Source organism: Panthera onca, chromosome C2 (assembly GCF_046562875.1).
Source record: "Panthera onca isolate mPanOnc1 chromosome C2, mPanOnc1 haplotype 2, whole genome shotgun sequence".
Lineage (NCBI taxonomy): Eukaryota > Metazoa > Chordata > Mammalia > Carnivora > Felidae > Panthera > Panthera onca.
This window is the reverse complement of record NC_138347.1, coordinates 126,939,343-126,966,646: the sequence shown is the minus strand read 5'-3', so window position 1 is coordinate 126,966,646 and position 27,304 is coordinate 126,939,343. Positions and strand designations below refer to the sequence as shown.

At 39.8% G+C, this 27,304-nt stretch overlaps 1 protein-coding gene and 1 pseudogene across 3 annotated transcripts in view; one reads left to right on the top strand and one right to left on the bottom strand.

The window, feature by feature from the left end:
- The first annotated feature begins 835 nt into the window (after positions 1-835).
- Positions 836-27,304, top strand: part of PCCB (propionyl-CoA carboxylase subunit beta) — a 92,889-nt gene continuing 66,420 nt past the window's right edge. Inside the window, exons 1-5 of one of the 3 annotated variants that reach the window (XM_078432319.2) lie at positions 838-1,088; positions 3,473-3,592; positions 4,590-4,658; positions 7,554-7,610; positions 9,873-9,986. In XM_078432319.2, the coding sequence (XP_078288445.1) occupies positions 906-1,088; positions 3,473-3,592; positions 4,590-4,658; positions 7,554-7,610; positions 9,873-9,986 (543 nt within the window). In that variant the 5' untranslated portion in view covers positions 838-905. Of the gene's footprint in view, positions 1,089-3,472; positions 3,593-4,589; positions 4,659-7,553; positions 7,611-9,872; positions 9,987-27,304 lie in introns of all 3 variants that reach the window. The other 2 variants (XM_078432320.2, XM_078432321.2) reach the window with 2 other exon arrangements.
- Positions 11,714-11,816, bottom strand: LOC132684510 (U2 spliceosomal RNA; annotated as a pseudogene).

Genomic DNA, 27,304 nt, shown 5'->3' with positions numbered 1-27,304 from the left:
AATTGAATTAACATCAAAGTCCCAACCCAGAATTTGGACTTTATGAAGGCTCTAGCTGTGAGCTGGAGCTTGGAGGGTTTAATGATCAATTTTAGTAGTTTTCTGTAGCTAAGAATGCAAAATAGGCACCTTGCACTTTGCCTTAAAGAGCTGCTTGTTAGCTGGGGAAACAGATGGACAAGCTCCTAAGAGTTCAGTTCTAAATTCCTAGAGGAGTAGTTCTCAAAATCTAGCAAGCGTCAAAATCACCGAGAGGTCGTCTGGTGAAACAGATTTCTGGCTGCTCCCTCAGAATTTAATTCAGTTGGTCTGGGGCGGAGTATGAGAATTTGAAAGTCTGCATTTCCCACTTGTTCCCACTGCTGGGCCCACATTTTGAGAACTACCCACTAGAGGTTAAGTGCGGCACATAGTTGGTCTGTGTGTCTGAATCCTGGTTCCACCACATCTTTAGTGTTGGCTCTTGATCAAATCACTCTACCTCTCTGTGCTTCATTTGCCTCATCTGTGAAATCAGGATAATAAGCTAATGCACGTGAGTGCTTTAAGCCACACCTGGCAGTGTTTAATACATGTTGGTTAGCTCCTATTACCTACTCATTTTCTGGAGGTGGTGGGACGACCAAATTCGAGGTCAAGGTAGCCAGAAAAGAGCAAGGATTAAATCCATCTTCTGTGCAGCAAGAAAGGCACCAGATCTGAGGACAGTACTATCCTTCTCAGGATGATGTCCCAGAGCGGTAGGGAGTCTCAAACTCTCAGGCTTTTCTCCTAAGCGTGCTGTGACGTCCAGCCCATAGGCTCTCTACGTCCCACCCATGCTGCGCAGGCGCAGAACCCGATGCCCACGCTTGACGCAGAAGCGTACTCAGGCGCAGCGGCTGGGAGCTCGCCGCGGAGCAAAGATGGCGGTGGCAATGCGCGTGGTGGCGGCTGGAGCAAGACTCAGTGTTGTGGTGGGCGGTCTCCGCGGTGCTGTCCGCAGCCTGTGTAGCCGGCCCGTCTCGGTTAACGAGCGCATCGAAAACAAGCGCAGCGCCGCGTTGCTGGGAGGAGGCCAGCGTCGCATCGACGCACAGCATAAACGAGTGAGTCCTAGGGGGACCCGACCATCCCCCTGGCGTTCGCAACCTATTACAGAGTTGCCGGCTCGCGGCGCCCCAGTCCTTTCAGCCAATCCGCGCGATGCCGAGGAGGGGCGGGGACGAGAAGGTTCACCTTGAGAACCTGTAGCCTTTCACCAAATGGCAGGTAAAACGAGAATAAGCACCTTTGTGCCTCATTGCCCTGTGCTTTACTTCTGGATTTTTAGTCGCAGCTGCTCGGCCCCAGACAACTCACCATTTAACTTCTATAAACTTTTGGACCAGTTAATCGCTAGGAGTCAGTTTATTGAAAGGAGAAAATAGTATTTTCCCCCTCACAATCTTATTGGTAGAGCTACAGAAGCGATGACGGGCACTTAATAAAAAAACGAAACAAAACAAAAATTCTGCGTGTTCTTCTCATGCCCGGAGGAAGAGTGGTAGGTAGTATACGGTTCTTGCTCCATCATGGTAACAGGAAAATCGAAGCATATGGTGGGGGAAGAAACTTGGGCAAACTCTCACATTAATCTGGGGTGGGTTGAGCTCCCGGATCTTGTGGGAACTTCTGCCTCCTCAATGCTGGCTGAACGCCTTTAAGATCTCAGCATGCATAGACATGCTGGGTAGGAAAGGCACGACGCGCGACGGAGGCAGGGAGGTTTTTGAGGCGAGAATTACAGCTGGCCTTCAGAGATAAGCTGGGTGGCCATTTATCAGCAGGAGAAACTGAGGCCCAGATGGGTGACCAGGGACTTGGAAATAGGCTCACGCGGTGCGTCACTGACATGTGTGTGAAACTGGACCTTTGTGCTGGGTGAGTTAAATAACCGGGAAGATGCAGAAGTGAAATTCTTAGCGGTGAAGGGCACCGAGGCACATGTCAAGCCTGGGGGTGGTGACTGGGGTGGAAGGCTGGGGGTCTTCAGTGAGGAAATTCGAACTAGTTCTTGATTGGATTCTAGGTGTTGATTTAGATGGAAATCCCCATTTGACAAGAGCATGAAGCTGACCATTCCTTTTTGACAAGTTACTTAATCCTGAGGAGTCAGTTTATTCTAAACAGAAGATAGTAATTCTTAACTCTTGGGAGCAAGATGTATATTTGGTTGTGTGTGGTGCCAGGAGTGCTTTCCCTTCCTCCCCTGGGGTGGCTCTGTCTGGGTTGAAGGAATTTTTACATCATACTTTGGAAAGGCCTGGCAGTGCTCCTGTGCACGCTTTGTATTGGGGCCCATTGCTGAATTCTCCCTGGAACATCACCCCACCTCTTCGCTAGGTGGACCCTACTGGGTTTTGATGCAGGCTCCAGATGTTATTTTTCTTTTGCCAGAGCTGACTTGGGAGGCTGACTTGATTTAAATCCCCCACTCCACCCCCTTTTCAGCAATTTTTGGATGACTTCCATAGGATAGATTTCCAGAAACGGAATCACTGGGTCAAAAGATAGGAATATTTTGAACACTCTAATATATGTTGCTAAATTGCTTTCTGGAAAACTTACTCCACACAACAGTGTATACGCTTGTCTGTTTTAAAACGACCTCACTGGCTTTGGCTGCTTTATTATGGGGGGAAAAAAGAGCCAACTTGAGGTTTTTCCCTGGGGTGGAGAGAGGGCAGAGGACAGTAGGCCTGGGTGTTTGGCTTAGTCTAAGGGCTTGAGAGTCCAAGCAACAGAGGCTCTTGATAAGTTGAAGGTTCCAACCTCCTCTCCAAGAAGCAATTTTTCACTCCTCTCACATGAGCTCTTTACCACTCTGTTTACTCCTTTTCATCTCAGGCACTACCTGCTGTGGGGTTGTTGCCATATTATAGTATCACTGTCAGGTGTGGGGTTTCTAAGCCGAGCCCCAATGTAGGATAGTAGGAGAAGCCATAGAAGAGGCAGAAGAACCAGGAAGTAGTCCTGAAAGTGTCTTTGGGGTTGGACACTAGTGAAGTGAGTTTGTGTGGGGTTCCCTAGAAGAAACTTGTGAATGTGGGGGTGTAGCCGTAGGCCCTTCAGTAAGCCTGATTTAGTTTTCCACCTCCTACTTTTCCATTCTTCTTTTTATTACTCCTTAGGTCTCCAGTAAATGTTTGTGTAACTAGTTATCTTGTTCCAGGGTCAGGCTCTCCTTACCCCCACTTCTCTCCATCTTTTCCTCTTCCCACTTCCTTATTTACCCTCCACAGTTGGTAGCTCCTGGAGTAGCCTGTCTGCCCTGATTTACTTACTGGCTGATATCTACTGATAACACCAGTGTTTTGGGTGGGTTGATGGAATAGAGGCTTTCATGTGAGGTGAAGGGGCAAAACCTGTCTTCGTGGCCCACTCACAAGCACTCCTTGCTTACTGACCTTCTCTATGATGACATGACTGAATGGTTTTTGTTGTATTTTAGGGAAAGCTGACTGCCAGAGAGCGGATCAGCCTCTTGCTGGACCCTGGCAGTTTTGTTGAGAGCGACATGTTTGTGGAACACAGATGTGCAGATTTTGGAATGGCTGCTGATAAGAATAAGGTATCTTTTTACAATGGTGGTGTGAGCCTCTAAGTTGCACTGTCTAGCCGTGGCCCTGCTGACCTACTCATTAGCCTAATAATGAAGGCCATCTGGAACTCAAGGTACATTTAATAGTTTTCAAGTTAGAGGGCTGAAACTGTAAGAGTGCCTCTGAAGAAGTACTATTGGGCCTCCAGATTCCCCCAGTTACCTTTGCAGATGAAGGAATGGAATGGGACTGTTCATACCTTGTGCAGTGTGACTATGGCCCAGTTTCCGGGTCTCTGGTTGTGGGTTCAGAGTTCTCGCAGGTATGGAGTGACAAACTTAGAAGGAAAGGCGAAAATGTCTTGGTTGTGTTCTGGTCCATCTAGGCACCAGAGACCCCTAAAGCAGGACCACTTGCCTCTTTTGACACTTTGACTTTATGGAGTTTTTAAAGTCAGAGTCACCGACACTTTTTTTAATTGGATGTTCTCCATGGTATGCAGAGTTCTCTGGATTCATTTTTGATCAGTTTTCTTCAGGTCTGTATATATGCTGTTATTCACCAAAGATTTGTGAATTTGGCATCGCATCAGCTGGCTCCGTTTGAGTCATTATGGGCTACACAATATTCCAGGATTCCAAGCAAAATGATGGGTTTTCCCTAAGGCTTGGAGGTGGGGTGTGTGGCTTTCTAGAGTTGCCATGTGTCATTATATGCCCTTCTCCTTCCTGTGGCATTTGGTAGCAGTGGCCCTAGGGGGAGTCTTGATTATTTTACTGTTAAGAAGGAAGATGAGGCCTAACTATAGTGTCCGTTACTTCTGTTGATGAACCAGTAGCCTAGTGCTTGCTATTGCAGAGCTGAGAAGGGGAAGGGGAGATTCCTTCATGTTCTTGGTTCATATTGAATTTTAAGAAATTTAGGGTGGGTTATTTTATTTTTTTGGTCTTTCATTCGGGCATAATTGTCAAATTCATTAAAAGATGTATTTGGTTTTTTTAACTTATTTTTCTGTTTTTCTGGTAGTTTCCTGGAGACAGTGTGGTCACTGGACGGGGCCGAATCAATGGAAGATTGGTTTATGTCTTCAGTCAGGTATTTAATAACTCGAATAGGCCGAGCTTTCCTGGAGGGCAGAGCCAGGACCAACTATGTGAGAAGAAAGTCTTGAGGAATGAAAACTTGCCTGTAGTGGGGGCAGAAGAGGGATATACTTTGTTTTTCAGTGCATGTGTCCAGAATATTCTACCATAGTATGTGTTTTTCTCAGAATCCTGAGTCTGTTTTAGGGATAATCACAGGGCAGTAATCATGTAAAAAGTCCCAGGAACCAGGAGTTTATTCTAAGTGAATGAGATGTTTCTTGGTGGGTTGGGTGTGTGCCTGGAGGGCATCCATGTCCTGGGCAATGTGTGGGCCTAAGAGAGTGCTGTGAATGCAGCCTGGGTGGAAGGGACTTGAGTCTCAGGAACATAGGCCCCTCAGTTTTGGGCTTCATGAAACTATTCAAACAAGTTTTGTTAGGCTTCATAAGGACGGATACAGTTTCTTCACACTGAAACCATAGGAAAATATAGTAGGCAGAATAGCTCCCAAAGATGTCCAACTCCTAATTCTCAAAACCTGTGACTGTATTACCTTACATGGCAAAGGGGAATTAAGCTGCAGATGGAATTAGTGTCACTGATTAGCTGGCCTTAAAATAAAGTAGGCTGGGTTACCCAGGTGGACACATATAAACACAAGGGTCCTTAAAAAGAAGGAGAGGCAGAAGAGGAGGTCGGAAGAATGTGCTGGGAAGGGCTTCACCTGCCATCGGTGTCTAAGAAGATGGAGGAAGGAGGTCATGAGCAAAGGAATGCATTTGGTCGCCAGAACAGGGAAAAGGCAAGAAAACAGATTCTCCCTTGGAGCCTCCAGAAAGACATCTAATCATGCTAACCTTGAGAGTAGCTCAGTGAGGCCCATGTAAGACTTCTAAATTACAGAACTGTGAAGAGAATAAATTTGTGTTGTTTTAAACCACTGAATTTGTGGTAATTGTTACAGCAGCTAATAGTAAACTAACACTTTATTATTTTGGGTTTGATTACCACCCCTCTCCACCTCAAGACATGGAAGTATACGTATAATTCTAAATACTTAGTTCCTTTTACAGATCTAAAATTATAAAGCTTGTTAAATATTAAAATTATGGGTTCACTATTAAATAACTGATTAATTTTAAATGTACTTAGTACTCATTCACTTAATGAATTACCTTTGACATGTTTTAAAACTGTTATAAATGGGCCTACCAACTACTTAACTAGAAGAAATTATGAGAGCTAGGCAAAAACTTGTACAGAAAGAAAGATGCAAAAACGTGTACAGAAGGAATTATTAATAAGATAGCTAGAACAAAGTAAGTTATTGTACTTTCTGGACTCAACCTTCTAACTTTTGAGCAAATACAAAATTCATTGAATTGATACTTTTGATTACTTCTTATGCCCATGGGGTAGGGTAGGATGAGGATTGGGGGCGAGGAGAGGGAGATGACTGAGCCAGAGTTCCTGCCCTGAAAAACCTAATCTCATTTTGTAGATAAATTGGGGCAGAACAGGAGATCTGTACAGATGAGGGCAAGAGTGATTCTGGGTAAGTGCTGTGGGCCCGGGACAGTGGACGATCACATTCAGCCTTGAGGAATGCTTTAGGGAAAATGGGGCATTTGAAATAAGCCCTGAAGGATACTTAGGGTAGGGAGTGATGAGCCAGTTTTTTGTACTGATCCCCAAAATGTTAATATCTGCAGTTGTTTTTTCTGGGGATCTTCTGCTTTTCTGTAGAAGCAGCCTTAGTCTCTTGACTGATAATTGTTCATAGGTATGTTCTGGGGGAGGACAATCTATTCTTGTATAGGTTCCTAATCTCAGATGTTTTTAGCCTCACCTTTGCTTTCTTTTGCCACTGGTGATTGTGAATCCAGAGTCCTTCTGGTGAAATTGCTTTAGAGAATAAATGTTTCCTCTTCTCAAGGTGAAGGAGAGGCCCTGTGGGGTCCAACTGCTCCTAACCCAGAGTTTTTATCAGTCTGTTCCCCTGCCCCCCCCCACCCCTTCCTATAGTTCCTGGGTTGTTCCATCCTTGTGGTTACTCCCCCTGCAGTATATAGGCTTCCATTTGCTCCAAGTCAGATATTCTTTTTGTGCGTTCAGTTCCCCTGAGTTTGTTGTTCACTCTCTCCTCTGCCATTGTTTCCTCTTCCTTTTTTGTCCTCCTGAGCTGACTCTGTTTTTAATTACTCGCTTTTTGAGGTGGTTTTAGAAAGGAGGTCCTTCCCACAAGAAGCCCTTTATATCAGAAGGTAATGAAATTCCATAAGCAAGAGGAAGCTGTGAGGGCTCTGATTGTCTTTTTTTTTTAACCTCTTGTCAAAATGGCAAATATTTCTTTTTCTTTTTTTTTTTTTTTTTTAACGTTTATTTATTTTTGAGACAGAGGGAGACAGAGCATGAACGGGGGAGGGTCAGAGAGAGGGAGACACAGAATCTGAAACAGGCTCCAGGCTCTGAGCTGTCAGCACAGAGCCCGACGTGGGGCTCGAACTCACGGACCATGAGATCATGAGCTGAGCCGAAGTCGGACGCCCAACTGACTGAGCTACCCAGGAGCCCCAGAATGGCAAATATTTCTAGTAATAGAATTGCCTGCCTGACATCTATAGAATCTGATTTTTCAGGTTAATTCTGCATGAAAAGTTTTCCTTAGAGAGCTAGGATTCATTTTTGTAGAGCAAAGACTGTCTTTTGCTGTTGACAATACATGAATTCCCTCTAAGGTACAAATTACTCCATAGAATAGTGAATAAAAGACCATTCCTAATTTTTTGAACTCCTGAAAAGCCTTCAAAAACTTTTGACTAAGAGTTTTTCATTTTGTCTTCCTCCTGGCTTTTCATTCCTGGCTAGTGACTATATTTTATTTGTTGATTTGTTTTCTTTTTAGGATTTTACAGTTTTTGGAGGTAGTCTGTCTGGGGCACATGCCCAAAAGATCTGCAAAGTAAGTATTTAATCTTGAAAACCCAGTACTTTCATCAGTCACATAGTTAAATATTGGGGTGCAAGGCAATGAGCTGTGTATGTGGGGTGGGTGCAGACCCAAACATCCCTTTAGTCCAAGGCAGGAATTCTTCACATTTTTTGTATCATGGATCCCTTTGGCAACCTGGTAATGATTTACATGCATAAGATATGTAGGATTACAAAGAATTAAAAAATATTAAAAAAAAATTACAATTGTAATATTCATGCTTTTTATGTTTGTTTATTTTGAGAGGGAGGGAGGGAGGGAGAGAGAGAGAGAGAGAGAGAGAGAGAAAATCCCAAGCAGGCTCTGCACTGTCTGCACAGAGCCTGACATGGGGCTTGATCTCCCCAACTGTGAGATTATGACCTGAGCTGAAATCAAGACTTGGATGCTTAATCAACTGAGCCACCCAGGCACTCCTATTTGTAATCTGTGTGCTTTCAAATTTATCAAATAACAAGATTTAGCTGTGCATTTAAACCTCTATAGTTTCAAAGTAGGCATGAGTGAAAATGCTACTTCAAGATACCTGCAACTTTAGTGTGACATAAAAATATCCGTGGCTTCTATTAATATAAAGTCACAGGTATTTCTCATAAAATAATGATTTTGTTTCCTGTGTTCATAATTAAAAGGTATGTTAAAGATCAGCTAGAGTTAATAAAGGTAAAGATTAAATTTTTTCCCATCCAAGCACTGCATGGACGAAATCTATTACAGACCCCTTGGGATTCTGAAGACTCCAGGTAAAGAGCCCATGATCTAGGTGGAGAGTCCAGGTACTAAAGGATAAAGAACAGTGCAAGGATTATATGATGGTATTTTAAAAACACTGCTGGGGCACCTGGGTGGCTCAGTCTGTTGAGTGTCCAACTTTGGCTCAGGTCGTGATCTCACAGTTTGCGGGTTCGGGTCCCGCATCAGGCTCTGTGCTGACCACTTGCTCAGAGCCTGGAGCCTGCTTCAGATTCTGTGTCTCCTTCTCTCTCTGCCCCTCCCCTGCTCATGCTTTGTCTCACTCTGTTTCTCAAAAATAAATAAATGTAAAAAAAAATTAAAAAAAAAACCTAAAAAACCCCCACTGCTAGTGATGAGATGCTCTGGAGATGAATAAAAGTATAGATCATACTTGGAGAAATGTGGAATTAAAGGTACGGTTGACTGTTAATAGTCAAGCAGTGCTTCCCTGTGTAATGGAAAACCTGGATTCTAGATGTGATCTTGTCATGTATTATTTCTGAAACCTTGGGCCGATCACTTAACTTTTAATCCTCTCTAATTTTTCTTTTCACTGCCTCTGTTATCAGGTTGAATGAGATAATGGAAGCGGAAGTACTTTGTGAACTGAAAAGGGTTCTTAGGAATGTTGCTTATTAAGCCCTCAACTACTGACCCATGAGGAAAATATGCCTTATTGCAAGTGAAATCAGGCTTGGGCCTGGCTCTGGTTAACAGATGGATCTACATGTACTTTCATAAAAATACTATTTTGTTATTGTGCTTAGTGTCAGTTCTTTCAAAAGAGTAAGGGGGGCAGGGGTAGGTGGTGACGCCTGACTGGCTCAGCCAGTAGAACATGTGACTCTTGATCTCAAGGTCATGAGATCTCAAGGTCATGAGTTCTCAAGGCCATGCCCAAGCCCTACGTTGGGCATGGAACCTGCTTGAAAAAAAAAAAGTTGGGAACAAAACTGGATACTGGAAAATATTATAGCCTGGGCCTGTGGCTCAGAAATGGTTGCTATGAGCAGTCTTATCCCCTGCTGGTGGGAAGTGCTTTGGCTCTTGGATGCCTGAAGGGCTTTAATCAGCCCTTAAAATTTTGGTTCTGTTTTCCATGGAGGTACCTAATCATCATGGGGAATGAAGCCAGTGTTAATGATTCCTGTTTTGAGAAGTGTAATTAGGAGTGCCCAAATGGCTCACTTGGTTAAACATCCAACTCTTGATTGCAGCTCAGGTCATGATCTCATGGCTCATGAGATTGAGTCCTGCATCGTGCTCTGTGCTGACAGTGTGGAGCCTACTTGGGATTCTCTCTCTTCTCTCTCTGCCCCTCTCCCTATTCACATGCGCGTGCTCTCCTCTCTCTCTCTCTCTCTCTCTCTCTCTCAGAATGAGCATTTAAAAAGAAAAGTGCACTTGGAACATTTTCCAGAAAACACCATGGTACTTTATAAATTGTTTTTGATAAAAGGATCAGTTGTCTCATAAAAGATTGCTTTGCTGTCTCAGATCATGGACCAGGCCATGACAGTGGGGGCTCCAGTGATTGGACTGAATGACTCTGGGGGAGCACGGATCCAAGAGGGAGTAGAGTCTTTGGCTGGCTATGCAGACATTTTTCTGGTAAGAAACCTGTTAATAGCATTTACAGAATAAAATAATACAAGGCTTAATTTCTAAGCTGTGCCCTGGTTAGAGCTTTCCCATCCCTATTCCTTGTTATCTACCTTGTGTCTGTTCTGTGGCTTCTTCCTGTGTCATTGGGGAAGGCATGGAAGGTGTACAAAAAGCAAGAGAGTAGGTGGAGAGGGTTTACTTTTTTTTTTTATCACAGAGGGCAACTCTTAGGGGAAAACAAAATTAAAGATCACTTATAGGGGAAATCACCTAATTATTTTTCTCAAAAGCAAGGGACATGGAATATTATGAAAGTTTAAAATGAATTGATTTGCTAGAATTAGGAATTAAAAAAATAGTATTTTATTTTGTTTAAAACACAATATCATCATATGAAGTTCAAGTTGTAGTACAAAGAAGAAAAATCAGCCAAATCCCACTATTCAGAAACATTTGATGAACAGTATATCAGATCTTTCTGCTTACTTACAAACTAAAATTACAAAGAAAGAAATGAAAAACACAAAAGTAGATTAGATGTATTACTTGAAGTAGGAAGTATGTTATAAGAAGGTAAAGGAGGTTGGGGTAAGGGAGAGAGATACTGCCAGATGGAAACTTGAGGAAAGGGAGAGGTCTGTATTTCTGGGGAGGGGAGGAAATAGGGAGAAGGCAGGAAAGAGACAGGCAGACATTGTTTCTAATCAGGCCAGCTGTTCTTGTCATCTCCCTGGCCTGCAGGCTTATGAATGTTTTATCCCTGGCTACTGCCCTTTGTGATCCATCAGAAAAATGTGTATTTGTGTAAGCTGCTCTGCTAGTTGTGGGAATACACATGTTCGTTGAGAAGCCACTTTGTGAACCTACTTTTTAATCTTTAATCTTGAGCTCTAGGAATAACCTACTGGGGAGAATTAGCACTTTGGGTGGCATAGTCAGAACAGTTTAGGCCTGGAAAATCTCCTTTGCCCCCTAACCTGGTAGTCATGCCTGTGTTGGAAATGAAGGAAAGAAAGCATGGCCATAAGAGAAGTGGCAGTAAATCCCCACATTTTAGAGGTTATCAGGGTTTTAGAATATCTCCTAGTCTAACCCATCTTTGTGAGTATAGGCTGCAAGTTGTGTTGTGTTTTCTTTTCAGGAGATAGGCTTCAGTGACTTTAATAAATTATTTACTAATGCTGCTTGTCATTTCTACAGCTCCAGCCACTTCCTGCTACTGTACTGTTTAAAATTTTTTTTGTAATTTTTATAAAATTTCAAATTTTACCTAAATTCCAAAAACAGTTCAAGGAACTCCCTGTATGCCCTTTACCCAGATTCACCACTTGTTTACATTTTGCCCATTTGCTCTATCATTTCTCTCCATAAGTATATATTTGCAGGTTATATTTCTCTGAAACATTTGAGAATAAACTGGAGATTGTACCTCCTTTAGCCCTTAAAGCCTTCATTGTGTGTTTCCTGAGAACAAGGACATTCTGTGATAAAATGAGTACAGTAATAGAAATCAGGAAATTTAATATGAATTCATCAATATTTTTATCTATGGCAATTCAGATTTCATCAAGTGATCCTAATAAAGCCTATGGTAGCTGTTCTCCTATACCCCTATGCCCCATCCAGTCCAGGATTAAGTACTGTCTTTAGTTGTCTTACCTATTTAATTTCCTTTAATTTGGGACAGTTTTTCTTTTTCCTCTATGACCTTAACATTTTTTTGGAAGTTTTATAAGAGGTATAATTTACAAACCCTAAAATCCATCCATTGTAAGCATGTAACTCTGAAAAGAACAGATACTACACTTGATCTTAGCCAAAAGGCTGAGAAGCAATGTAAGCATGTAATTCAGTGACTTGTTGAATTCCAGTAAAATTAACAACAGTATTAGTTTCAGGTGTATAATGTAGTGATTTAACAGTGCCATACATTACTCAGTGCTCCTTATTGATAAGTGAACTTTTTTTTTAAGTTTATTTATTTTGAGAGAGAGTAAAAGTGCAAGTGGGGGGGGGGTGGAGACAGGGGGGCAGAGGATCTGAAGCGGGCTCTGCCTTGACAGCAGAAAGCCCGATGTGGGGCTCGAACTCATGAACCATGAGATCATGACCTGAGCCAAAGTCAGACACTTAACTGAGTTGAACCACCCAGGTACCCCACAATAAGTGAACTCTTAATCCCTTTCACCTATTTCACCCATCTCCCTCCCCCAGCTCCTTTCTGGTAACCATCAGTTCTGTATACTTAAGAGTCTTTTTTGTCTTTTTCTTTTGTTCATTTTTATTTACTTATTTATTTATTTAAAAAAAAATTTTTTTTTTTAACGTTTATTTATTTTTGAGACCGAGAGAGACAGAGCATGAATGGGGGAGGGCCAGAGAGAGAGGGAGACACAGAATCTGAAGCAGGCTCCAGGCTCTGAGCTGTCAGTACAGAGCCTGACGCGGGGCTGGAACTCACAGAGCGTGAAATCATGACCTGAGTCGAAGTCGGACACTTAACCGACTGAGCCACCCATGCGCCCCCATTTTTTTTTTTTTTTTTTAAGTTTGTTTATTTTTGAGAGAGAGAGAGAGACAGAGCTGAGTGGAGGAGGGACAGAGAGACAGGGAGACACAGGATCTGAAGCAGGCTACAGGCTCTGAGCTCTCAGCACAGAACCCAACACGGGGCTTGAACTCATGAACTGCAAGATCATGACCTGAGCTGAAGTCAGACGCTTAACTGACTGAGTCACCCAGGCACCCTGCGTTTGTTTTGTTTCTTAAGCTCCACATATGAGTGAAATCACATGGTATTTGTCTTTCTCTGACTTCTTTCACTTAGCATTATACTCTAGTTCCATCCATGTTGTTGCAAATGGCAAGATTTTATTCTTTTTTTATGGCTGAGTAATATTCCTGTGTTTGTGTGTGTGTATCACTTTTATCCATTCATCTATTGATGGACACTTGGGTTGCTTCTCTAATATGGCTATTGTAAATAATGCTCCAGTAAACATAGGGGTGCATATATCCCTTGGAATTAGAATTAGTGTTTTGTATTCTTTGGGTAAATACCCAGCAGAGCGATTACTGGATCATAGGGTAATTTTGTTTTTAATTTTTTTTTGAGGAACCTCCATACTGTCTTCCACAGCGGCTGCACAAGTTTGCATTTCCACCAGTGGTGCATGAAGGTGCTTTTCTCTTCGTGTCCTTGCCAACACTTATTGTTGTGTTTTTGATTTTTGCCACCTCACAGGTGTGAGGTGGTATCTCATTATGGTTTTGATTTGCAGTTCCATGATGATAAGTGATGTTGAGCATCTTTTCATGTGCCTGTTGGCTAAGGATGTCTTCTTTGGAGAAATATCTGTTCATGTCTTCTGCCCAGTTTTTGACTGGATTATTTGTTTTTGGAATGTTAAGCTATATCAGTTCTTTATATATTTTGGGCACTAACCCTTTATCAGATACATTATTTGCAAATATTTTCTCTCATTCAGTAGGTTGTTTATAGTTCCATTGATTTGTTTCTTTCACTCTGCAGAAACTTTTTTATTTTGATGAAGTCCCAATAGTTTATTTTTGCTTTTGTTTCCCTTAGGAGACCTATCTAGAAGAATGTTGCTATGGTCACTATCAGAGAAATTACTGCCTGTGCTCTCTTCTAGGACTTTATTATTATTTTTTATATATTTCTTAATGTTTATTCATTATTTATTGATGAGCAGGGAGGGGCAGAGAGAGAGGGAGACACAGAACCCTCCAGACTCTGGCTGTAAGCACAGGGCCTGACATGGGGCTCGAAATCACAAACTGTGAAATCATGACCTGAGCCAAAATTGGACACTTAACTGACTGAGCCACCCAGGTGCCCCCTCTTCTAGGACTTAAATGGTTTTAGGTCTTTTTTTTTTTTTTTTTTAATGTTTTATTTATTTTGAGAGAGCATAATCAGGGTGGGCCAGAGAGAGAGAGAGAGTGAGAGAGAATCCTAAGCAGACTCTGCCCTGTGAGGGTAGAGCCAGATGTGGAGCTTGATCCCATGAACCTGTGAGATCATGATCTAAGCCAAAATCAAGACTCAGACACTTAACTGACTGAGCCACCCAGGCACCCCTAATGGTATCAGGTCTTACATTTAGGTCTTTAATCCATTTTGAGTTCATTTTTTGTGTGTGGTGAAAGTGGTCCAGTTTCATTTTTTGGCATATAGCTGTCCAGTTTTCCCAACACCATTTGTTGAAGAGACTGTCTTTTTCCCATTGCATATTCTTGCCCCCTTTGTTGAAGATTAATTGACTATATAATTGTGGGTTGATTTCTGGACTTTCTAATGTGTTCATTGATCTAAGTATTTTTGTGCCAGTATCCTATTGTTTTGTTTACTACAGCTTTGTAATAAAACTTGAAATCTGGGATTGTTATACCTCCAGTTTTGTTTTTCTTTTTTATTGCTTTGGTTACTCAGGATTTGAGTGGTTCCATACAATTTAGGATTATTCTAATTCTGAATTACTGTTGGTATTTTGATAGGGATTACATTAAATCTATAGACTGCTTTGGTTAGTATGGACATTTTAACAATTTTTCTCAGTCCATGAACATAGTATATATTTCCATTTGTATTCAGTTTTTTTTTTTTTTTTTTTACCAGCATTTTATAGTTTTCACAGTACAAGTGTTCCACCTCACTGCTATTTTATTCTTTTTGGTGCAATTGTAGATGTGACTATTTTCTTAATTTCTCTTTCTGTTACTTCCATTATAAGTGTATAGAAAAATGCAGTGGGTTTCTGATGCTGATTTTGTATCCTGTGACCTTATTGAGATCATTTATCAGTTCTAGTAGTTTTTTGGTGGAGTCTTTATAGGGTTTTCTGTATATAGTATCCTGTCATATGCAAGACTCAGACACTTAACTGACTGAGCCACCCAGGCACCCCTAATGGTATCAGGTCTTACATTTTCTTCTTCCTTACCAATTCGGATGCCTCATTTTTGTTGTCTGATTGCTGTGGCTGTTTTGTATGCTGTATTGAATAAGAGGGGTGAGAGTGGACATCCTTGTCTTGTTCCTGACCTTAGGGGAAAAGCTCTCGATTTTTCATCATTGAGTATAATGTTAGTCCTGGGTTTTCATATATGTCCTTTATTATGTTGAGGTATGTTCTCTCTGACCCTATTTGTAGAAGTGTTTTTTTTTTTAATTTTTTTTTTTAATGTTTATTTTTGAGAGAGAGACAGAGTGTGAATGGGGGAGGAGCAGAGAGAGAGGGAGGCACAGAATCCGAAGCAGGCTCCAGGCTCTGAGCTGTCAGCACAGAGCCTGATGTGGGGCTTGAACTCACAAACTGCGAGATCATGACCTGAGCTGAAATTGGACACTTACCGACTGAGCCACCCAGCCAACAAGGTGCCCCTTGTTGTTTTTAATCATGGATGGATGTTGTACTTTGTCAAATGTTTACTTCTGCATCTTTTGAAATCATGTGGTTTTTATTCTTTCTCTTACTGACCTTATGTGTATCATGTTGATTTTGCAAATACTGAATCACCGTTGCAATCCAGGAGTAAATCCCATCGATGGTGGTGAATGATTTTTTTAAATGTATTGTTAGACTTGGTTTGCCACTATTTTGTTGAGGATTTTTGCATCTGTATTCATCAGAAATATTAGTCTGTAGTTCTTTTTGTTGTAGCATCTTGGTTTTGGTATCAGGGTAATGCCTCATAGACTGATTTTTGGAAGCTTTTCTTCTTCTATTTTTTGCAATAGTTTGAGAAGAATGGTTATTAACTCTTCTTTAAATGTTTGGCAGAATTCACCCATGAAGCAGTCTGGTGCTGGACTTTTGTTTCTTGGGAGTTTTTTGATTACTGATTTAATTGCATTGCTGGTGATTGGTCTGTGCAAATCTTCTATTTTTTCCTTGTTCAGTTTGGGAGGTTAAATTTCTAGGAATTTTCCACTTCTAGGTTGTCCAGTTGGTTGGCATATGATTTTTCATAATATTCTGTTACAATTATTTGTATATCTGTGGTGTTATTTCTCCTTTTTCATTTTTTTTTATTAGAAAAATTTTTTTTAATATTTATTTTTGAGAGACAGAGATAGCATGAGAGGGAGAGGGGCAGAGAGAGAGGGAGACAGAATCTGGAGCAGTCTCTAGGCTCTGTCAGCACAGAGCCTGACATGGGGCTCGAACTCACAAACTGCAAGATCATGACCTGAGCCCAAGCAAGTCACTTAACTGACTGAGCCACCCAACCATCCCTCTCCTTTTTCATCTCTGATTTTTGAGTCCTCTCTTTTTTTTGATGAGTCTGGCTAAAGGTTTATTAATTTTGTTGATCTTTTCAAAGAACTAGTTCCTGGTTTCATCGATCTGTTCTATTGGTTTTTTTAGTTTCTATTTCACTTATTTCTGCGCTACTCTTTAATTCCTTCTGCTGGTTTTGGGTTTGGTTCTTTTTATAGCTCCTTTAGGTGTAAGGTTAGGTTGCATATTGGAGATTTTTATTTTTGCGGTAGGCCTCTATTGCTATAAATTTAACTATTAAAACAGCTTTTGCTGCATCCCCAAGATTTTGGACTGTTTTCATTTGCCTCCATGTTTTTTTTTTTTTTTTAATTTTGATTTCTTTGTTGACTCATTCATTGTTTAGTAGCATATTATTTAACCTCCATGCTTTGTGTTCTTGACAGATTTTTTTCTTGTGGTTGATTTCATAGTGTTGTGGTTGGAAAAGATGTATATGACTTCAGTTCTGAATTTGTTGAGACTTGTTTTATGGCCCAATATGTGATCTATTCGTAGAATGTTAAATGTGTGCTTAAAAAGAATGTGTACTGCACTGTCTTAGGATGGAATGTTCTGACTATGTATTAGATCCATCTGGTTCAGTATTTCATTCAAAACTATGGTTTCCTTGTTGATTTTCTATTTGGATGATGTATCCATTGATATGAGTTGGGGGTTAAAGTCCCCTGCTATTACGGTTTTACTATAGAGTATATTTGTTACTAGCTGCTTTATGTATTTAGGTGCTTTCATGTTAGATGCATAAATATTTACAATTGTTACATCGTCTTGTTGGATTGTTCTATTGATGATTATATAGTGATGATTATATAGTGTTCAAACTTATGAACCATGAGATCATGACCTGAGCTGAAGTTAGATGCTTAACTGATTGAGCCACCCAGGCACCCTGGTCTGCATGTGTCTTTGTCTGATATGAAGGTAGCATATTGATTGGTCTTGATTTTTTATCCATCTGTCACACTATGTCTTTTGATTGGAGTGTTTAGTCTATTTACATTTAAAATAATTATTGATAGGCATATATTGCTATTTTGTTACTTGTTTTATGGTTGTTTTTGTAGTTCTTTGTTTCTTCTCTTGCTCTTTCATAGTTTGCTGGCTTTCTTTAGTGATATACTTGGATTCCTTTCTCTTTATTCTTTGCATATCTATTATTGGTTTTTGGTTTGTGGTTACCACTGGGTATATAACATCTGCATATAACCGTTTATATTAAGTTGATGATACCTTAAATTTGAACCCATTCTTTACTCCACTGCCCCCCCACGTTTTAGGTATATGGTGTCACACTTTACATCCTTTTACTTTGTGTATATCTTGACTGATTTTTTTTTTATAAATACACTTAATTTTACTGCTTTTGTGCCCCGTACTGACTCTTAGGATATGTCCTTTCTATTCAAAGAGTCCCCTTTAATGTTCCTTGTAGGGCTGATTTAGTGGTGATGAACTCCTTTGGTTTTTGTTTGAGAAACTGTATATCTCCTATTTTGAATGATAGCTTGCTGGATAGAGTATCTTGGTTGCAGATGTTCTTCTTTTTTTTTTTTAATTTTTTTTTTTTAATGTTTGTTTATTTTTGAGAGAGAGGGACAGAGTGTGAGCAGGGGAGGGGGAGAGAGAGAGGGAGACACAGAATCCGAAGCAGGCTGCAGACTCTGAGCTGTCAGCACAGAGCCTGATGCGGGGCTCGAACTCAGAAACCATGAGATGATGAGCTGAGCCCAAGCCGGATGCTCAACTGACTGAGCCACCCAGGCGTCCCACAGATGTTCTTCTTTTAGCACTTTTTTATTAAAAAAATTTTTTTTTCATGTTTGTTTAATTTTGAGAGGGAGAAAAAGAGCAAGGAAGGGTCAGAGAGAGAGGGAGACACAGAATCTGAAGTAGACTCCAGGCTCTGAGCTGTCAGCACAGAGCTGACATGGGGCTAAGACTCACGAACTGTGAGATCATGACTTCAGCCGAAGTCAGACGCCCTACAGACTGAGCCACCAGATGCCCCTCTTTTAGCACTTTGAATACATCATGCCATTACTGTCTGTACTGTGAAGTTCCTGGTGAAAAATCAGCTGATAGCCTTAAGGGGTTTCCTTTGTATCTAACTGTTCTTTTTAAATGCTTTTAAAATGCTCTGTTTATTCCTGCTTTTTGCCATTTTAGTTACAAGGCTTTGGTGTGGACCTCCTTTGCTTGATTTTGTTGGGGACTCTCTGTGCCTCCTTGATCGGGATTTCTGTTTTCTTCCCCAGATTTGAGAAGTTTTCAGTTATTCAAGTAAATTTTTGTCCCCCTTTCTCTTTCTGGGATCCCTATAATGTGAATGTTATTTTGCTTGATGGTGTTGCTGAGTTTCTGTCTCTACGGTTTTTGTATCATTTTTCACTTAACATAATTTTTTTTGAGGTTGATTCAGATTGTACTTTGTGTCAGTTGTCATTTTTTTATTGCTGAATAATGTTACATGGATATATCACATTTTATCTATCAGTTGATGGATGTTTATGTTGTTTCAGCTTTTTGGCTGTCATAAATAATGCTGTGAACATTTGTGTATCACTCTCTGTGCGAACAAAGTTTTTCATAAGAGTGGAATTATTGGGTCTGATAAGCTTATGAGTTTTTAAGAAATTGCCAATTTTTTTTCCAAAATGACTACCAGTTTACATTACCACAAGCAATATATTCAGGGTTTCAGGTTCTTCACATCCTGGTCAACCCTTGAGTATTTCAGTTTTTTTCATTATGGTCATTTTTATGGTATGTTGTAGTAACTCATTGTGGTTTTATTTGTATTTCAATGCTGACTAAATCATGTTGAGCATCTTTTCATGTACATGTTATTCATATGTATGTCTTTTACAAAATATTTTTTCTAATATTTATTTTTGAGAGACAAGCATGAGTGGGGGAGGAGCAGAGAGAGAGGGAGACACAGAATCAGAAGCAGACTCCAGGCTCTGAGCTGTCAGCACAGAGCCTGACATGGGTCTCAGACTCACAAACTATGAGATCATGACCTGAGTCAAGGTCGGATGCTTTACCAACTGAAACACCCAAGCATCTTCCTATGTGTATCTTCTTTGCTGAAATGTCTATTTAGATCTTTTGCTCCTTTTATAATTGGGTTTTGAGTTGTAAGAGTTCTTTATATATTTTGAATATGAGTCCTTTATTAAATACATAGTTTGCAGGTATTTTCTTCTAGTCTTATGGCTCTTCTTTTTTCACTTCAAATGTCACCATTAAGAAAGAAATGTTTTAAGTGTTGAATTCCAAAAACTCAGTTTGTTTCCTTTGCAGATTATACTTTTATTGTCCTATGTAAGAACTCTGTGTAGTAATACAAAGTTATGAATATTTTGTCCAGTCTCTTTTATGTTAGGTCTGTGATACATATAAAATTTTTGTCTATAGTGTGAGGTCAGGGTCAAAATTCATCCTTATCTCACATTTATTGACATGACTATTCTGTCTCCATTGAATTGTCCTGGCACTTTGGTGCAAAATGAATTGGCCATAAAGGTAAAAATTTCAAGGGGCACCTGGGTGGCTCAGTCGGTTAAGCGTCTGACTTCAGCTCAGGTCACGATCTCGTGGTCCGTGAGTTTGAGCCCCGCGTCGGGCTCTGGGCTGATGGCTCAGAGCCTGGAGCCTGCTTCCGATTCTGTGTCTCCCTCTCTCTCTGCCCCTCCCCCGTTCATGCTCTGTCTCTCTCTGTCTCAAAAATAAATAAAACGTTAAAAAAAATTAAAAAAAAATTTCTGGACTCAGTTCTTTTCCATTGATCTATATGCTTATGTTTATAAAACAACCCCTCCCCCCCCTTTTTTTTAATTGAAGTATAGTTGATGTATAATAGTTTCAGGTGTATAGCATATTGATTTAACATTTACATAAATTATGAAATACTTGCCATGGTAAGTATAATTAATGTCTGTCAGCATACAAAATTGTTACAATATTGACTGTATTTGTTTTGCTGTATTTTTTCATCCTTAGGAGTTTATTTTATAATTGGAGGTTTGTACTTCTGAATCCCTTTCACCTATATGGTTCCCCCACCCCCTCTAGCAACCATTAGTTTTGCATGTTAGCATCTGTTTCTGTTTTGTTAATTTAGATTCCATATGTAAGTGAAATTATATAGTAGTTGTCTTTCTCTGACTTAATTCCCTTAGCATAACACCCTCTGGGTTCATCTGTGTTGTTGCAAATGGCATGATTTCTTTTTTTTTATACACACACACACACACACACACACACACACACACATTACCTCTTTAGGCATTCCTTTACCTTAGGTTGCTTAGGGTACTTAAGTTGCTTCCACATCTTGGCTATTGTAAATAAAGCAGTGAACATAGGGGTGCGTATATCTTTTTGAATTAGTGTTTTCATTTTCTTCCCATAAATACTCAAATGAAATTGCTGGATCATATGGTAATTCCATGTTTAAATTTTTGAGAACCCTACATACTGTTTTTTATAGTGGCTGACCTGATGTACGTTCCATCAATAGGGCATAAGCGTTCTCTTTTCTCTATGTCCTCACCAGCACTTGTTATTTCTTGTCTTTTCAATCCTAGCCATTTTGATAGGTACGAAGTGATATCTCATTGTGGTTTTGATTTGCATCAAAAATGTTGAGTATCTTTTGTGTCTATTGATCATCTGTATATCTTCTTTTGAAAAGTCCATTGAGGGGGCGCCTGGGTGGCGCAGTCGGTTAAGCGTCCGACTTCAGCCAGGTCACGATCTCACGGTCCGTGAGTTCGAGCCCCGCGTCAGGCTCTGGGCTGATGGCTCGGAGCCTGGAGCCTGTTTCCGATTCTGTGTCTCCCTCTCTCTCTGCCCCTCCCCCGTTCATGCTCTGTCTCTCTCTGTCCCAAAAATAAAATAAAAAACGTTGAAAAAAAAAAAATTAAAAAAAAAAAAGAAAAGTCCATTGAGGCCCTCTGCCCATTTTTTAATTGGAGCTTGGTTTGGTTTGGTTTTAAATTAAAGGAGTTCTTGATATATTTTGGATATTAACCATTTAATGGATATGTGATTTACAGGTAACTTGTCCCATTCGGTAGTCTTTTTGTTTTGTTGATGGTTTCCTTTGCTGTGCGAAAGCTTTTTAGTTTGATTTAGCCCTAGTTGTTTGTTTTTGCATTTGTTTCTCTTGCCTGGGGAGAAGGATGAAAAAGATAATGCTACAACTGATGTCTAAGAGTTTGCTGCCTTTGTTTTTCTTCAAGAATTTTATACTTTGGGTATTCTTACATTTATGTCTTTAATCTATTTTGAGTTTATTTTTGTGTGTGGTGTAAGAAAGTGGTCCAGTTTCATTCTTCTGCATGTCGCTGTCCAGTTTTTCCAGTGCTATTTGCTGAAGAGACTGTGTTTTTTCCATTGGATATTCTTTTCTGCTTTGTCGAAGATTAGTTGACCATACATTTGTAGGTCCATTTCTGGATTCTCTGTTGATTTAAGTGTCCGTTTTTGTGCTGGTATCATACTGTCTTGATGATTATAGCTTTGCAATACAGCTTGAAGTCCAGAATTATGATGCCTACAGCTTTGGTTTTCTTTTTTAATGTTACTTTGGCTTTCAGGGTCTTTTGTGGTTCCATACAAATTTTAGAATTGTTCGTTATAGCTCTGTGAAGAATGCTGGTGTTTTGATAGGGATTGCATTGAATGTGTACATTGCTTTGGGTAGTATTGACATTTTAACAGTGTTTGTTTTTCCAACCTGTGAGCGTGGGATGTTTTTCCATTTCTTTGTGTTTTTAATTTCTTTCATAAGCTTTCTATAGTTTTCACCATACAGATCTTTTACCTTTTTGGTTAGGTTTATTCCTAGGTGCAATTGTAAATGGGATTGATTCCTTGATTTCTCTTTCTGCTTCATTATTGGTGTATAGAAGTGCATCTGGTTTCTGTATGGTGATTTTATAGCCTGTGACTTTGCTGAATTTATGTATCTGTTTTAGCAGTTTTTTCTTGAAGTCTTTCAGGCTTTCCATGTAGAGTATCATGTTGTCTGCGAAGGGTGGGAGTTTGACTTCTTTGACAATTAGGATTCCTTTTATTTCGTTTTGTTGTCTGATTGCTGAGGCTAGGACTTACAACACTGTGTTCAACAGTAGTGGTGAGAATGGACAACCCTTTTGTGTTCCTGACCTTAGAGGGAAAGCTCTCCATTTTTCCCCATTGAGTAGGATAGTAGCTGTGGACCTTACATATATGGCCTTTATGATCTTGAGGTATGTTCCTTCTATCCCTACTTTCTTGAGATTTTTTTTATCAAGAAAAGCTGTTGTATTTTGTTGAATGTTTTTTCTGCATCTATTGAGAGGGTCATGTGGTTCTTATATTTTATTTTATTAATGTGATATACCATATTGATTGATTTGTGGATATTGAATCACCCCTGCAGCCCAGGAATAAATCTCACTTGATCGTGGTGAATAATTCTTTTAATGTATTGTTTGATTCGGTTTGCTTTCTTGGGAATTTTTGCATCCATTTTCATCAGTGAGATTGGTGTGTAATTCTCCTTTTTAGTGGGGTCTTTGTCTGGTTTTGGAAACAAGTAGTGCTGGCCTCATAGAATGACTTTGGAAGTTTTCCTTTTATATTTTTTGGAACAAATTCTAAATAATAGGTATTAACTCTTCCTCAAATGTTTGGTAAAATTCCCTGGGAAGCCATCTGGCCCTGGACTTTTTTGTTGGGAGAATTTTATTTACTAGTTGAATTTCTTTACTGATTATGGGTCTGTTCAAATTTACTTCTTCCAATTTCAGTTTTGGTAGTTGATATGTTTCTCTTTCTCTGTCAGAGGGAGTGCTTTTCATGCACGATCTTGATGCACTGCACTCCCCCCGACCTTCTCTTTTTCTCTCTGACCTCTCTCTGACCTCTCTCTGCAAAAAAATGGCTCCCTACCCTCTGTCGCTCTGTGACTTTGCTCTCACCTCTCCACACCATGTACCTGCCAAGTTCTCTGGTTCCAATTATGCATATTGTTCCATTAATCCTCAGATCAGTTTCTTAGGTGTTCAAAATGGTTTGATGCAAATAAAGCTGTGTTTCAGGGATGAGACAAGCTTAGGGTCCCCGTGATGTTCTGGCATTTTTAACTCCTCTCCACTCACTGAATGTTTTTTTTTATTCTGTGTCCTCATCTCTAAAGTGAGGTTCCTGTGGAAAAATATGGAGATATTTTAATTTAATTTAATTTTTAATTTTTTTATTCAATTTATTTAAACTTGAAAAGCATCTTCCCAATCTGTTTCCCTGTCTTCCCCACCCCCATCTGTTCTCTGTATCTGTAAGCTTCTTAAATATATATATACATTTATTTTATTTAGTTTCCACCTATATCTTATTCAGTATTTGTCTTTGTCTGACATTTAATTTAGCATAATGCCCTCGAGGTTCATCCATGTTGTTGCAAATGGCAAGATTTCCTATTTTATGGCAGAATAATATTCCATTGTACCTATGTACCACAATTTATCCATTCATCCATTGATGTACACTTAGGTTGTTTCCATATCTTGGCTATTGTAAACAATGCTGCAGTGAACTTAGGGGTGCAGATATCTTTTCAAATTAGTGTTTTGGTTTTCTTCAGATAGATACCCAGTAGTTGAATTACTGGATCTTAGGGTAGCTCTAGTCTTAATTTTTGAGGAACCTCCATAGTGTTTTCCATTGTGGCTGCACCAATTTACATTTCTGCCAACAGTACACAAGAGTTCCTTTCTTACACACCCTCACCAACACTTGTTAATTCTTGTCTTTTTGATAATACCCATTCTAGTAGGAGTAAAGTGACCTCTCATTGTGGTTTTGTTTCGTGTTTCTATGATGATTGGTGAAGCTGAGCATCTTCTTTTGTACCTGTTGGCCATCTGTATGTCTTTTTTGGAAAAATGTCTTATCACATCTTCCCATATATATATTTTTTTAATGTTTTTTTTTTTTTTTTTTTTTGAGAGAGCGAGAGCAAGTGGGGCAGGGGCAGAGAGAGGGAGACAGAGGATCCAAAGCAGGCTCTGCACTGACAACAGCGAGCCCGATGCAGGGCTCAAACTCATACATCATGAGATCATGACCTGAGCTGAAGTTGGACGCTCAACTGACTGAGCCACCTACTTGCCCCAGAGCTTCCCATATTTTAATTGATTTCCCATGTGTAATTTAATTCCCACATTCTGTTGAGTTGGGTGAGTTCTTTATATATATTTTGGATATTAGCCCCTTACCAGATATGATTTGCAGATCTCTTCTCCCATTCAGTAGATTGCCTTTTCATTTTGTTGAAGGTTTCCTTTGCTATGCAGAAGCCGTTTAGTTTGATTTAGTCCCACTTGTTTATTTTTGCTTTTGTTATTTTTACTTTTGGTGTCAGAGTAAAAAAATTATTGCTGAGACCTATGTCAAGGAGCTTATTACCTATGGTTTCTTCTGTGAGTTTTGGTTTCTGGTTTTACGTTCAAGTCTTCAATTCATTTTGAATTGATCTTTGTGCATAGTGTAAGACAGTGGTCTAGTTTGAGTCTTTTGCATGTGGGTTTCCAATTTTCACAACACTAATTACTTAAGAGGCTGTCCTTTCCCCATTATATATTCTTGGCTCCTCTCTCATAAATTAATTGACCATATATGTGTGGTTTTATTTCTGGGTGCTCTCTTCTGTTGGTTTGTGTCTTATCTTTAATTCAGTCCTATACTGTTTAGATTATGATTGCTTTGTAATATAGCTTGAAATACCTCCAGGTTACTTCTTTCTTCAGATTGCTTTGCCTATTTTGGATCTTTTTTTTTTTTAAGGTTTTTTTTTTATGATTTTATTTATTTATTATGAGAGAAAGAGAGAGCATTAGTGGGGGACAGGCAGAAAGAGAATCCCAAGCAGGCTCCACTTTGTCAGCATGGAGTCTGATGTGGGCTCAAACTCAGGAACCATGAGATCATGACCTGAGCCAAAGTCAGACACTTAACCAACTGAACCACCCAGGTTCCCCTGTTTTGGATCTTTTATTCATTTTTTTAAATTTAATTTTTTTATTTATTAAAATTTACATCCAAATTAGCAAATAGTGCAACAATGATTTCAGGAGTAGATTCCTTGGTGCCCCTTACCATTTAGCCCATCCCCCCCTCCCACAACCCCTCCAGTAACCCTCTATTTGTTCTCCATATTTATGAGTCTCTTCTGTTTTGTACCCCTCCCTGTTTTTATATTATTTTTGTTTCCCTTCCCTTATGTTCATCTGTTTTGTCTCCTAAAGTCCTCATATGAGTGAAGTCATATGATATTTATCTTTCTCTGACTGACTAAATTCACTTAGCATAATACCCTCGAGTTCATCCACGTAGTTGCAAATGGCAAGATTTCATTCTTTTTGATTGCCGAGTAATAGTCCATTGTGTGTGTGTGTGTGTGTGTGTGTGTATACACACATATATACTTCATTGTATATATATATGTGTGTGTGTGTGTGTGTGTGTGTGTATATATATATATATATATATATATATATATCTCACATATCTTCTTTATCCATTCACCCATCGATGGACATCTGGGCTCTTTCCACGCTTTGGCTATTGTTGATACTGTTGCTATAAACATGGGGGTGCATGTGTCCCTTTGAAACAGCACACCTGTATCCCTTGGAAAATACCTAGTAGTGCAATTGCTGGGTCATAGGGTAGTTCTATTTTTAGTTTTTTGAGGAACCTCCATACCATTTTCCAGAGTGGCTGCACTAGCTTGCATTCCCACCAACAATGCAAAAGAGATCTCTTTCTCCGCATCCTCACCAACATCTGTTGTTGCCTGAGTTGTTAATGTTAGCCATTCTGACAGGTGTGAGGTGGTATCTCATTGTGGTTTTGATTTGTATTTCCCTGATGATGAGGTGATGTTGAGCATTTTTTCATTTGTCGGTTGGCCATCTGGATGTCTTCCTTGGAGGAGTGTCTATTCATGTCTTTTGCCCATTTCTTCACTGGATTATCTGTTTTTTGGGTGTTGAGGTTGATAAGTTCTTTATAGATTTTGGATCCTAACCCTTTATCTGATATGTCATTTGCAAATATCTTCTCCCATTCTGTCGATTACCTTTTAGTTTTGCTGGTTGTTTTCTTGGCTGTGCAGAAGCTTTTTATTTTGATGAGGCCCCAGTAGTTCATTTTTGCTTTTGTTTCCCTTGCCTCCGGAGACATGTTGAGTAAGAAGTTGCTGCGGCCAAGGTCAGAGAGGTTTTTGCCTGCTTTGTCCTCTAGGATTTTCATGGCTTCCTGTCTTACATTTAGGTCTTTCATCCATTTTGAGTTTATTTTTGTGTATGGTGTAAGAAAGTGGTCCAAGTTCATTCTTCTGCATGTCGCTGTCCAGTTTTCCCAGCACCACTTGCTGAAGAGACTGTCTTTATTCCATTGGATATTCTTTCCTGCTTTGTCAAAGATTAGTTGGCCATACGTTTGTGGGTCCATTTCTGGGTTCTCTCTTCTGTTCCATTGATCTGAGTGTCTGTTCTTGTGTCAGTACCATACTGTCTTGATAGTTACAGCTTTGTAGTATAGCTTGAAGTCCGGGATTGTGATGCCTCCTGCTTTGGTTTTCTTTTTCAAGATTGCTTTGGCTATTCGGGGTCTTTTTTGGTTCCATACAAATTTTAGGATTATTTGTTCTAGTTCTGTGCAGAATGCTGGTTTAATTTTGATAGGGATTGCATCGAATGTGTAGATTGCTTTGGGTAGTATCTACATTTTAACAATATTTGTTCTTCCTATCCAGGAGCATGGAACATTTTTCCATTTTTTGGTGTCTTCTTCAATTTTTTCATAAGCTTCCTATAGTTTTCAGTGTGTAGATTTTTTACTTCTTTGGTTAAATTTATTCCTAGGTATTTAATGGGTTTTGGTGCCCTATTTTGGATCTTTTAAAGTTTCATAGAAATTTTAGGATTCTTTGTTTTTGTTTCTAAAAAAAGTGCC